Source organism: Aspergillus japonicus, assembly GCF_003184785.1.
Source record: "Aspergillus japonicus CBS 114.51 unplaced genomic scaffold BO86scaffold_40, whole genome shotgun sequence".
Taxonomy (NCBI): Eukaryota; Fungi; Ascomycota; class Eurotiomycetes; order Eurotiales; family Aspergillaceae; genus Aspergillus; species Aspergillus japonicus.
The window spans coordinates 149,921-162,695 of NW_020291677.1; the positions used below are offsets into that span (position 1 = coordinate 149,921).

The 12,775-nt window shown below is 57.2% G+C and overlaps 4 protein-coding genes and 2 non-coding genes across 6 annotated transcripts; 2 read left to right on the forward strand and 4 right to left on the reverse strand.

The window, feature by feature from the left end:
- Nucleotides 1–141: 141 nt before the first annotated feature.
- BO86DRAFT_342500 (Mrp/NBP35 family ATP-binding protein) lies at nucleotides 142–1,386 on the forward strand (the record flags this gene model as incomplete). The annotated part of the gene is made up of 4 exons (XM_025669114.1): nucleotides 142–223; nucleotides 287–422; nucleotides 498–617; nucleotides 707–1,386. Exons 1-4 carry the CDS (start codon nucleotides 167–169, stop codon nucleotides 1,384–1,386), a joined length of 993 nt encoding a protein of 330 aa, XP_025525816.1. The 5' UTR covers nucleotides 142–166.
- Nucleotides 1,387–1,688: 302 nt separating this feature from the next.
- BO86DRAFT_420462 (lipase/esterase family protein) lies at nucleotides 1,689–4,727 on the reverse strand (the record flags this gene model as incomplete). Its single annotated transcript, XM_025675206.1, has 5 exons — nucleotides 1,689–3,750; nucleotides 3,801–3,895; nucleotide 3,977; nucleotides 4,062–4,543; nucleotides 4,659–4,727. 5 exons carry the CDS (start codon nucleotides 4,725–4,727, stop codon nucleotides 1,689–1,691), a joined length of 2,709 nt encoding a protein of 902 aa, XP_025525817.1.
- A 1,178-nt stretch (nucleotides 4,728–5,905) lies between these two features.
- Nucleotides 5,906–7,228, forward strand: BO86DRAFT_390688 (NAD(P)-dependent alcohol dehydrogenase). Its single transcript, XM_025672452.1, has one exon. The coding sequence runs from the start codon at nucleotides 6,012–6,014 to the stop codon at nucleotides 7,056–7,058; it is 1,047 nt and encodes a 348-aa protein (XP_025525818.1). The 5' UTR covers nucleotides 5,906–6,011; the 3' UTR covers nucleotides 7,059–7,228.
- BO86DRAFT_365929 (putative zinc metallopeptidase) lies at nucleotides 7,217–8,770 on the reverse strand (the record flags this gene model as incomplete). The annotated part of the gene is made up of 1 exon (XM_025670081.1): nucleotides 7,217–8,770. The coding sequence occupies exon 1, from the start codon at nucleotides 8,462–8,464 to the stop codon at nucleotides 7,217–7,219; it is 1,248 nt and encodes a 415-aa protein (XP_025525819.1). The 5' UTR covers nucleotides 8,465–8,770.
- Nucleotides 8,771–9,158: 388 nt separating this feature from the next.
- BO86DRAFT_t195 lies at nucleotides 9,159–9,231 on the reverse strand. Its single transcript has one exon. It is a non-coding gene; the product is annotated as a tRNA-Thr (tRNA).
- A 2,024-nt stretch (nucleotides 9,232–11,255) lies between these two features.
- On the reverse strand, nucleotides 11,256–11,328 carry BO86DRAFT_t194. Its single transcript has one exon. It is a non-coding gene; the product is annotated as a tRNA-Lys (tRNA).
- Between the last annotated feature and the right edge of the window lie 1,447 nt (nucleotides 11,329–12,775).

Consider the following 12,775-nt stretch of genomic DNA (forward strand, 5'->3'; position numbering starts at 1 on the left):
TGCGGTCACGGGAGAACTATCCCCTTCAAGTAGGGAAGCAGCCACGGAAGGCAGGTTTGGCCGGCGGTGAAGGGATCAAAATCGGGCAGTATTCTTTCCCTCGCACGTCAATGCGGCCAAATCAATTCTCACCGCCGACACAAACATTCCCATCACTGTCATCATCATGCTGGGAAAGAGGTTCTTCTCGACCTTTCGGGCGCTGCAGCATGATAACCCTTTGGTATCTTTTCCTTCCCGAGACTGGGGATAAGATTCGCCGCTAATCCGTCGTGAAATGCTATAGGGCCTCCCACGCTCCGGCACTCCGCCCTCCCTCCGCAGCCGCCGCGGGCTGCCCGAGAAGCGCAAGATCCGCGATGTGAAGAAGGTGATCGCCGTTTCGTCCGCGAAGGGGGGTGTCGGGAAGTCTACGATTGCTGGTACCTCTTCCTCTTCCTCCTCCTCTCCGATACTTGGAACAGGACAACAAGAAACTGATACGAGTGCGACAAAAGTGAACCTGGCCCTCGCGTTCGCGCGGCGCGGCATCCGCACCGGAATCCTAGACACCGATATCTTCGGGCCTTCGATCCCGACGCTGTTGAATCTGAGTGGGGAGCCGAGGCTGGACGAGAGTGCGTTCAATGCGTTTTCCTTTGCCCCCTTTGTGCTATCAAGCCAAACCCCAACCCACCCGCTAACCACGAACCCCTACACCAAATAGATAACTGCCTCCTTCCACTGACAAACTACGGCCTCAAATCCATGTCGATGGGCTACCTCCTCCCACAGGCGCAGCAGCAGCAGCAACAAGAACAAACCGCCCCTGCCGCCACAGACCCCGTCCCGATGGACAGCACCCCGATCTCGTGGCGCGGGCTGATGGTCACGAAGGCGATGCACCAGCTGCTGCACAGCGTGTCGTGGGGGCCGCTGGACGTGCTCTTCCTGGACCTGCCGCCGGGCACGGGGGACGTGCAGCTGACGATCAACCAGGAGGTCGTGCTGGACGGGGCGGTGATCGTGACGACGCCGCAGGACATCGCGCTGCGCGACGCCGTGCGCGGCATCGGCATGTTCCAGCGCATGGACGTGCCCGTGCTGGGCATGGTCCGCAACATGGCCTACTTCTGCTGCCCCGGCTGCGGCACCCGCACCGAGATCTTCGGCCACGGCCACGACCACCTGCGCGGCCGCGAGGAGGCGTGGGGCGTGCGCGCCGAGTGTCGCCGCCTCGGCGTCGAGTTCCTGGGCGACGTGCCGCTCGACGGGGCCGTCTGCAAGGATGCGGACCGCGGGGTGCCCACCGTCGTCGCGGAGGAGGCGAACCCCGACAGTCAGCGGCGGGCGGCGTTCCTGGGGATCGCGGAGGAGGTGGCTCGCAAGGTTGGGGTGCAGTGGTGAGGATTTACTTTTCTAGGTGAGGTAGAGGAAGGCGGAAAGGGGGTTGTGTGTGTGTATTATATGGTCTCTTTTGGTTGATTGTGTATATATACCCTGGCAATTGAGTATGATTCTTCAAGTCTTCTAAATTGATAATAATGCCTGCGTTGTGAACAGAGAAACCAGAACTAAAAGCGCGACTATGTAAAGCTGGGTATAACAACCAACAGACCTCCCAAGAACCCAACAAACGAAAACTGGTCATGCCTATATACATCTTATGAAGAGGAGACATCACCTGTACAATGGAACGGCAGCAAACCTCAGTGCGCAACGTACTCCTCCGCCGTCTTGAAATACTCCCGGTCAGGCAAGCCAGGCCGCGGCGTCGACTCGGCCTCGTGACCAGCAGGACCAAGCCCCGGGGTGCCTACCTCACCGTCCCCAAGCTCACTAGGCAGAGCCTCGAACGAGCGATACGCAGATTCGTTATCGCTGGCCATGCCCAGCACTCCCTTGGCATTGAGCACAGCACGGGTGCTCGCGGCATCGAGCCCATTCGTCGTCGTCACGGCCAAAGACTTCTCGTCGCCGATAGTGCTCGTGTCCTCCGGCGGCTCGGTGGTGAGCCCGCTGCGGATGGTGCCTGACCCGGCATTGGACGAGGCCCGGTGTCGCAGTCGTGAAGCCCAGTGAGAATCGCCTGTGTTTGGGATAGCGCCCGCTTCATGGAAGAGCGCGCGGGTGCTGGCGTTTTCTTCTTCCAAGTTCTTTCCCTCGTATCCCGGCAGAACGAGCATGGGAGTGAAGTTCTCGAGCGAAGGGACTTTGGTATGTGAGTTCACTGATTGATCGCGCGTATAATCATCTTCCTCGGAGGGCGCCTTCGTTCCCGACGAACCACCCCCATTGCTCAGGCCATTCGACCGGGGCTTGGTGGAGAAGTCCTGTACGGAGGCGCCGGTCACGGCGGCGGCGCGCTGGGTGGCGGACGCGTTCTCGTCCGTCTGCTGCGCGGCCTCTGCCTTCATCGACGCTCCCGCCTGGCCGGCATCGACGCTGGTCCGTGTGGACCGGTCGCCCTTCAACTGTTCTTTGACGACGGTGCGCTCGTCATGCTTGCTGGCCATCTTGCTCCACATGGTCATCGGGTAGCTCTTGCCGCCAGTCCTGGATGGCAACACGCGCGGAACGGTGCGCCGGGCAGCCAGAGAGCTCGGCGGTGGCAGCTCGCCTTGGAAGTTCTGGAGTCCGTACGCCAGCTCCTTCATGCGCTGTCGTTGGACACGGAGCTTCTCCTTGGCGAATCTGGTATCCCAATCCTTCTTTGCTGACAGCCACTTCCGCACGAGCACGGGGTTGAACACCCCCACTTTGGACGGGGGAATTTGAAGCACGGAGCACGCCGACGGGGGATCCAAGGGGTACACGTTGCCCTTCTTGTCCACTCGCTGCCGGATCATGCGGTCCTTGAACGCGGGTAGGGGGTCCCCGGCCTTGCCAATGCAGTCGACGGGGGTGTGAGAGTTCTCCGATTCTCTCTTGGTTGGGTCCTCGCTGCTGTCCGTATCGCTGGATACACCGTGGTCGTCGACAATCTCGACCTCCGTGTCTTGCGCACATGCAAGAGCCCAAGCACCAAATTGCGCAATCGCCCGATACATGTACTTTGCCGGATGAGTGAAGCTCAGAGTCGGTGCCACATGGCAGAGGTCATCCCAGGACTGGAGTTGAACGTAGGTTCCCTGATACTTGTGAAGGGTGTCCCGGTTGGGGTCATGCTCGTCGAGAAACGCATCGCCAGGCGGGTATGCGGCCGGGTTGGCCGCCTTGTGGGCCACGTAGAATTGCTCGTCCCTCAGCATCTCCCCGCCACCGCTTTGAATCAGCAGTGGAGGCAGTCCTCCGAGAGAAGGCTGGAAGATAGGGGACACGAGCGGGTGGGTTAGAAGTTCGTTGGTCGCATACATGTGAATCTGGTCCTTGATCTCGACCGTTTCTCCGTCAATCGGGATGCTGATCTTCTCGTTATGGATTTCGGTGGACTGGCGATCCGAGTTGGTGCGGTCGGCTTCGGAGGAGCTGCTCTTGTGCATCGAGTAACCCCTTTCCGCCGTCTCTTCGTCTCGCCTACTTTGCTCAGGGACAGCATCGGTGGGTTTCTCCGGGGTTCCTTTAAGTGCTTTCTTTAAAGAAGCGAGCTCATCTGCGTTAGGGGGTGGCCATGCCGGAGATGGCTTATGCATAAAACCGTACGGGGGGATGTAGTCTCCGGGATTGTCTTTGACGATACTGGGGAATGAATGGGTCAAGTCCACCCAAGGCGAAATCAAGATTGCCCCCGCCGGCAGAGGAAGCCCTTGGTCGCGTAGGAGAACCAGCATACTTCGAACCATTAGTTGCAGCTTGCATGATTGACCAGACCTCAAACTTACGAGAGAACCAGCCCTCCTCCAGCAGAGTCACCGGCAAAGAGGATTTCCTCAGGCTTATGCTCCTTCAGCAGGAACAGGTAAGCCGCCAGTGAATCCTGCATCCCACAAGGAAAGGGGAATTGTGGCGCCAGGCGATATTTGGCTGAACAGGGGGGTTAGTTTCATTCGAGGTGGACACTATAACCTGTGATAAGGTCGGGGACTCACTAGAGCACAGTCAGTAAGAGATGCTTTAATTGGTCGAATATACAAAAGGCTCACCGTGCAAACACCCTCCCCTTCAACTTCCGCGCATGGCGCTGCATCTGATACCGATGTGTATCCAAGCTGCCGAAGAAGTACGCCCCGCCATGGATGTACAACATGATGCGCTTCTGGCTAGGATGGTCGCGATCGGTGCGCTTCCGCTCATTGTAGTCCTCCTTCATCTCGATCCATTCCGCTTTCAAGTCCTCCGCGGGGCCGCGCCACTGCCACCAATCTTTCCCGCCCACGCGGGCGATGCCCTTCGGGCCGAGCTGCTTGTTGATCGCATCGGCTGCGCCGAGGAGACAGTCCTCCGGCACGGTCACGGTCTCGAGCTTCACCCAATGCGGCGCGGGCACCCGCTGGCAGGTGAAGGTTTGGAGGTCTTCTAGGCTATGCTTGGAGGCGTAGATGAGGAATTCGCGTAAGATGCGGATGCTTTCATCGTAGGAAATGTGGACGTTTGGTTTGTGGTGGAGAGATTTGCGGTGGAGGTACTGATAGCATGTGAAACGGGAGTCAGTTGGTCAGTTCGGGGAAGGGAGGCATCGACGAAAGGTGAAACGCGATGGAGCCATTGTTGGCAGCGGATGGGAAGGATGAATGACCCACATGAGAGATCAGGGTCTGGAGGACGGTCGGAGTGAGGGCCAGACTCAATGCGAAGGTATTCAGGGGCATGGTTCTAATGCGCTAGGTGAGGAAGGAAGAAGCCTCACGGAAGGTCATGAAGCCTTGAAGAGCGGAGAGGAAGAGGGCGAGGTATATATGGGGTGGATGGAAGAAGACTTCTGGAGGAGAGGGGGTGGCAGCGCAAATAAACTAAAGGGAGGGAGGGAGGGAGGGAGGGAGGGATAGGAAGCAGCGGAAACACAGGGAGACAGAACGGAGTGGGCCAGGAACCGATCGATATAATCTTAATGGATCAGTCGACCAATGTCTGGGAGGAAAGACAAGGGCTGGACCCTTTTGGGAGGGAATGGATGACTGTGCTGCGAGGAACAACAACGCAGTGCATCATCATCATCATCATCATCATCATCCATTGATTGTCTGGTGTGTCTCCATCCCCTTTGATTGATGGATTGATGGATTCCTCAGGCCCAACCGAGATCGGACTCAATGATGTCATCACCGGCCACCGTCACACTAGTCCCGTTGCGGAAGCTGCGTTGGCTCGCTCGATGGCAGTCGTCAAAACGCTCGTTCAGGCAAGAGTCGGTTGCAAATAGTCAGGCATCACAAAAATGTAGTATTCCAAGTCGCTGGAGGCAATTTGCGAGATTGCGACCGAGGGTGGTGGTGGTCTGTTCGTTTGAGAGACGCAGAGGGAAAGAAAGATGATCTGTATGACGCCGACACGAGTGCGCTCCAGTAGGTGGCTTCTCCATCGGCCCACTTTTGCAGCCAAGCTTCTGATAAGGACCCCATTGCTGCAGCTGACGAATAGCTTGAGGCGTAGTCGGTGACCGCTATAGCTTCAGCTGGCTTGAGGTTGGGTTCTGTGTTGTCATACTTAGAGAGAGGTCTGACAGCAGGAGGTTGTTGGACAAACTGGACTCAGGTCATCCTCACCGCCAGCCGATTTGGCTCATTCGCTTGAATCACCTGACCAATCTGGTTTGAACAGTGCCAGAGCATACAATTAGATGCCAACTTCACATTACAAGCATACAATAGCTTCAATTAGGCGGGAAAAGTATTTTGCGGAGTAAGAATCCATGCCAATACAAACATCCCAGTCTAGAACCGCCCGCCATGACGTCTCGTCTCCATTAGCGGAATCTCCTCGCAGCTGCCGTACGGTAGCACGCTATCTTATCGCAACTCCGACCAGAAAATCAACCACTAAGAACATTCCCCTTCCAACCACTCCCTCTGCCACTTTCACTTCAACTCCCCTACCATACCATACCAGTAGCAGACTCTCACTTCACAGACCTGTACACGAAACACCCACCCAAGATGACGACGACAACAACAGCAACGACCCCCTTCCCAACCACAATGCGAGCCTGGCTCTACAGCCACACCAACCCGACCCTCGAAGCCAACCTCACCCTGGAGGCCTCCGCGCGCGTGCCTCCGGGGCCACTCAAACCGTCGCAAGTGCTCATCCGCGTGCGGACCGCGGCCCTCAATCCCGCCGACTACAAAGTGCCCGCCATGCCGATCGTGACGACCGCCCTGATCCGCAAGCCGGCCAGCCCGGGCCTCGACTTCGCCGGCGAAGTCGTCGCCACCGCCGATGACCACGCCTCCCCATTCACACCCGGCCAAGTCGTCTACGGCACGCTCGACCTGCCCACCCAGTTCGGCTCGCTGGCCGAATACCTTATCGCCCGAGAAGAGAACCTCCACCCGGTGCCCGCGGGGGTCGAGGTCGACCACGCCGCGACCGTCGGCGTCGCGGGCATGACGGCGTGGCAGTCGATCGCGCCGTTCATCGCCCCGGACACCGGGGCCCACGTCTTCATCAACGCCGGGTCCGGCGGCTGCGGCATCTACGCCATCCAGATCGCCAAGGCGCTGGGGTGCACCGTGACGACGACGTGCTCGACCAAGAACGTGCAGTTCTGCCAGGAGCTGGGCGCGGACGAGGTGCTGGACTACACCGCGGAGGATGTGGTGGCCGTGCTGAAGGCCAAGGGCCCGGTGTTCGACCACGTCGTCGATCACATCGGCCTGCCGGCGGAGATGTACAACGAGTGCCATGCGTTCTTGAAGCCGGGCAAGGTGTTTGCGCAGGTCGGCGCGACGCGCTTCCCGACCTTTGCGACGCGGCTGCTGCGCCCGAGCTTCTTGGGCGGCGGGAAGCGGCGGTACCTGCCGATCTTCTGGAAGCCCAAGAAGGAGGATCTGGTGAGAGTGGGTGAGCTGATCAGGGATGGGAAGGTGAAGGTCGTGCTGGATAGTGTCTATGAGTTTGAGGATGCACCCAAGGCGTTCGAGAAGTTGCGCTCGGAGCGGGCGCGCGGGAAGGTGGTGGTGCATGTATCGAGTCGAGAATGAAAAGAGATGGGATGGATGAATGATGGAGAGTTTACAGATTCGCCATGCAACGCTTTTTTTGTGTGCTCTATGTACAGTACGTTGATTATGATACCACGAGGGGTTTTGATCGATCTGTCACACCCTTCGCAAACGAATAACCCCTCACAGAATGTCAATCACTTTTTCCGTTGCAAGAAGGTCATCGCCGCCACGGCCATGGCATCCACCGCGGTCTGCAGCGTAGGTTCGATGACCGGGGCGAAGAACGGCGAGTGGTTACTCGGCAGCTCGCGCACGACATCCCTCTTGACGGCATCGTCCCAGGTCTCGGCATCGACGCCGCCAAACGTCCACATCACATACGGCGCGCCCACCGCCGTAGCCAACAACGAGAAATCCTCACTCGCGGCCGCAGGCTCGGACTCCACCAGCCCATCCTCAAAGTACGCCCCAAACGAACCCTTCAGCGTCTCGACCAACTGCCCATCATTAATCGTCGCCGGGGTGGAATACGTAAGCCTGACCAAAGGTTTCTCCACACAGCCGGCGGCCTCACACTCGGCCTCGACGATCCTGCGAATGGACTCGACCACGCGCTTGCGGATGCCGGCATCGTACGTGCGCACATTCAGCTTGAGATCGCAGTAATCCGGGATGATGTTGTGGGCGTGGCCGGCCTGGATGCTGCCGCAGGTGACGACGGCCATCTCGCCGGGGGGGACCTCGCGGCTGACGATGCTCTGCAGCTTGGAGACGACGGCGGCGCCGGCGACGATGGGGTCGATGCAGGTATGGGGCGCGGAGCCGTGGCCGCCGCGGCCGTGGATGCGGACGTCGAAGGCGTCGGCGGCGGTCAGGAAGCGGCCGGCGCGCACGCTGACGGTGCCGGTCCGCATGCGCATGACGTGCTGCGCGAGCACCACCTCGGGCGCGGGGATCCTGTCGTACAGCCCGTCCGCCAGCATGGCGCGCGCCCCGTCCAGCTGCTCCTCGGCCGGCTGGAAGATGCACACCAGCGTCCCGGCCCAGTGGGCGCGCGCGGCCTGCAGGAGCACGGCGCTGGCCATCAGGCTGGCGACGTGCGTGTCGTGCCCGCAGGCGTGCATGACCGGTCGCGTCACGCCCTCCGCGTCCGTGGTCGTCTTCGTGCTGGCGTAGGCCAGCCCCGTCTTCTCCTCCACGGGCAGGGCGTCCATGTCGGCCCGCACGAGCACCGTCGGGCCCTCACCGTTGCGGAGCACGCCGGCCACCCCGTGGCCGCCCAGATTCGTGTGCACCTCAAACCCCAGACTCCGGAGGTGCTCCGCCGCCACCGCGGCGGTCTCCTGCTCCTGGCCCGAGAGTTCGGGGTTCTGGTGGAGGTGGCGGTAGATCTCCTCGAAGGGCTTGAGGTCCGGCCGGTATTTCGCGATGATGTCCTTCATGGTGGATGATGCTGATGCTGGTGCGGAGAAGGGTGTTAGGGAGGTGTGGTGCGGTGTTGATAATGGTACCGTTCAGCGGATGAGGGGCGGGGGATGATGCAGTGGTTATGTAGTATGTGGTGGGTGCTCACCTAGGATCTGCATTGTTGGCTGCTGGCGGGGATGTGGGAGGTTACCAATGCTGGTTATATAGAGGGGCTGGCGAGGGAGCAGGTGAGAGACAGCGAGTTGAACACGACAGCGTCAACATTCCTGGTGAGATTCGGATTGTCCAGGATCGGCAGTCCATGCGAACCAGCGTTCAGGACGATTGCCGAGTAGAAGCAAGCGGGGAAAGGGTCGATAAGCCAGATTGCGCTGCTTACCCCAACCCGTCTCCAATTGCGCGCTGTAGCGTCATGGCCGATAAGCTCCGGTGGATCGGCGGAGCTGGCCGCGAAACCCTTGCCTTTTCCAGCAGCTCGGCTGTTTGCAGTGGTGTCAATTGACTTCGGTGCTCGGCTATCTGCTTCTTGGCTGGGGAAGAATGAAGTATAGGTAAAAAGGATCGAGGAGAAGGGAAAGTGTTGGCTCTGTTTAGTCTTGTACACAAAGTGAAGATGCTTGGAGTGGATAAATCACGGATGGCAACCAGCGAGAAGCCAAATCACTTCTGAGATGAGAAAAAGACAAAAAGACAAAAAGGAAGATCAACTGCTCACACTCGGACTCGAACCGAGGATCTCAGCATTACTAGTGCTGCGCTTTACCATCTAAGCCATGCGAGCTAATTGGTCAAAGGTAGTGTTTTTTGCATATATGTCCCCTTTGCCAGCTGAGTGGTAAGGTTGCACAACAGCTGCAGTCCCCCGACTTTACCCCGCACAATCGTTGCGATTCGATTGTTGCAATCAAGCTATCTGTCCCCAGCCTGGGAGCAAACAAGTGGAGATGTGGTACTGGGTGTACACGGAATGGAACCATTCATCCCAACCCTGAACCCCGTTGCCGAGCCTCCAGGATGCAACGCGGGGCGGACCTTTGGAGGCAATGAAACACCAGCTGTTGTCCTCTTCGGGGATCTCTAAACATCGTGCTTCCAGATACGCCTGCTCTAGGTCGTAGACAGTCCAAATAAATCATGTACCTGTTGATGGTCTAGCAGGAGTCTCACCAAGGTTGGTTACATTGTCTGAAGTTCCGAACAGATAAATATATGTCTATCCTGCTACCCTAAGACCATGAAACCTATTTCCCAACGCAAAGTACATCAATCCAGTGCGTGAGATGAGACCCCCCCAAGCTTTTCACCTCGCGACACACCGGAACGAGTAGATAGTCCCCATGGTGATATCTCTTGCAGTGTCAATACCTGGCGCAACTAGTACCACTGCCGGCGTGTTTATGGTGAATGATTTGGTATCTGTAATCACCGAACAGGTGAATAGATCTCCTCAGGGAGTTTGGGCTGCCATAGTCCTGTGTTTCTCAACAACACCATCTAAACATCACCCTCACCTGCCCCAGAAATCGACATCTTTCCAACCTTCTACCAACTCGCAATCCTCTACCTCCAAATAAACTCGTCTACTACACCAACCTTTCCACAATACAAGAAACAAACCTCAATCCACAGCTTACAACAAAAATGAACCTCCGCAACTTCACCCTTCTCCCCCTCCTCGCTGCCCTTGTTCACGCAGCCGTCATGAACCCCGTCAACGACCTCGCTGACCAGGCCCTGGATCCCGGAGCCAACTACTGTAACCGGAACTGCGTCAGCAACGACCGCTGCCGCGGCAGATGCGGCGTGTGTGTGAACCATAAATGCAAGGCCAGGGAGTAGTACGTCATCCATCGTTTGACAGTCTAGACCCTGTGAAGAGATATATACTGACAATTCACCGCTCATTGCAGAACCGAAGCTAAAGCATCCTCCGTGGCTTTCGTCCCGTGTTCTTGCTGGGCATTGGAGCCTCTGCTCTAAGAGACAGACATGATCAAAGGGTAAAGGACTTTCGAGATGACCAGGTGCATGGGATTCTGGCGTTGAGCCTTGCGAAAAGGAGGGGCCGTGTTACAACCGGCTTTCACACGAGGGATATGTTCTCTTTGTCTTTGGGAATATGGAATTCGAGATGGGTTGGTTTGTACCGGACTGGGACTTTCTGATCTGCTGGAGAAGGTGTTGACCTCCAAAATTGTACTCTGGTCCCTCATGGTACCGGTTGCATGTTGGGTGGTTTGGACGTCCTGGGCCGCTAGATCTTGACTTCTGGATCGGAGACAAAAGTAATCTATCTGCTCATTTGTCCACGCATGAGATTTTTCATCCCGCTGGGTAAATGTAGGCGGTATACCCAGCCAAGTAATAAATAGTCCATGGAACCGGACCGACAGGTCGCATGCATGCAGTCTGACAAAATAGCTGAAAACACTAAGGCATGGGATTAAGTGGCTAGGGTCCGACGCCGGCGGGCTTGCAGCGGAACTAAAGCAGGTACAGCGGCGGGGGAGAAGCATCGCAGTCCTGAGCCATGATGTCCAGGGGTAGAGTATAAAGTGCTTCATTATATGACATAGTATTCAGCATACCGTTGAGGTAGACATACCACAGGCTGGATTCATCGAGGGGCTGGTTCGTCTACTACCGTGACTACACTTGGGAGCGCCCATTCGCGTGACTGAAAAGGTGGATCCCGGGTGGAGCTGCCGCGCCGTCGGCGAACCACACACGGGAAAAAAAAAGAATTCTTCGCGCAAACCGCAGTACAATGATGGCAATGTGCGAAGCCAAAAAAGCAAAAGAGAAAGCCCAACGCGGGGGTTGAACCCGCAACCTTGAGATTAAGAGTCTCACGCTCTGCCGATTGAGCTAGCCGGGCTGTTGTTGTTGAAGGCTACCCTTGCCTACAACACATATTTGCAATTGGTCTGGCCTCCTGGGCTCAACTCTTCAGCTCGAAGGGAGCACGATCGACGATGGCGTTGAGCTGTGAGGGAAGAAAAATTGTGATGCCTGGGTCCCTGGTGCAAGGCAGGTCTGTCGAATGTCGTGAGCAGGCGGCTGAGTGAACAGTTCGAGAGTTGTTTGTGCTCGTGTGTCCAACTGCTGATATATATTCCCGCGACGGGGATTGGTGCGTATACCAGCGGTCGGATTTGAGCTTCTGGTTTGGGGATTGCCCCAGGGTCGCGAAGAGGAAAAAGAAAAGATGAGATCGCGATCGCCCAGTGGCGAGCACAGTCATCACCATTCAGCCTGACCCGCCAGTTTACCGTTCTGCCTTGGGGTAGTTGACCCAGCATGAGCACGCGCCCATGCGATCATCGGATCGTTCGCATGCGGCGGCTTCTCGCAAGGAAACTCCCAAGGCAGCATCCGATAAAGCATAAGTCGACAGCTGACTCCTGGCGAGGATTAGTATTGCCTGTAGGCAGGTGGTTTTGCATTGTGTAAGGATATGCGAGTGAGGACCGCGCAAGTTGATGACGACCTCGAGTCTCAGACAAGAAAAGCAGCCCCGGTGGCGAGCCATTTCCAAATAAGACCCAAGGCCACCACGATAGGATACGAGACACACTCAAGGGTCATGCCGCGCGGTACTTGAAACCAGGTTCCCTGCTACTACTCTTCGTAGCCCACCATCCCCATCGAAGGCAGGGAACATCTCGCAGATGGGTAAAGCGTGCAGGTTGCATAAATCTCGCGATCCAAAACTCGTGGTAGCAGGGATTACAAACAAGCTCCATGGCACGTAGAGCCATATGGATGGGATTGGTTGGGGAGAAAAGAAACCATCCATGATGACCAGCTGTTGTTGTTGTTGTTGTCGTTGTCGCTTTGACGGAGGCTGAGTTCAGGAAGGAGTTTCTGGGCCCTGTGCGAAGAAGCAAGACATGATCGGGACTAGTGTAAGGGGAAAAGAAGGGCTGGGCGGAGGGTGGAGGGTGATGGGGCTGAGACGGTTACCCCCCCTAAGCACATGGAAGTTGCCAACGATCGACAGGTCGCTCGTATAGCGCAGGGTTGGCGGTTGTCACCTAGCACTGGACTTGCGAGCGTTTATTGTAGGTATTCTTAGAATGTTAGAATTCAGCATGAGAGATCGATAGGGTATGCGATAATTGTAGACAGACCCGACAGTTTGGAACGGATGGACTCTGTTGTTTTGAGTAGCGCTCCGCGATGTTGACAGCGGCTGCGTAACAAATGAGCGTGGGGACGGGTGTGGTTGAGCCATGAAGCGGGGAGAGCTCGCCGGGCATACAGTACACAGACAGGGGATTTCTCAAATCATGGGGGGGGGTCAAGCCACAGTCCGTTGTAGC

Bases quoted from the DNA above. Each gene is read 5' to 3' on its own strand.
- BO86DRAFT_390688 (XM_025672452.1), top strand. From the start codon at position 6,012: ATGACGACGACAACAACAGCAACGACCCCCTTCCCAACCACAATGCGA.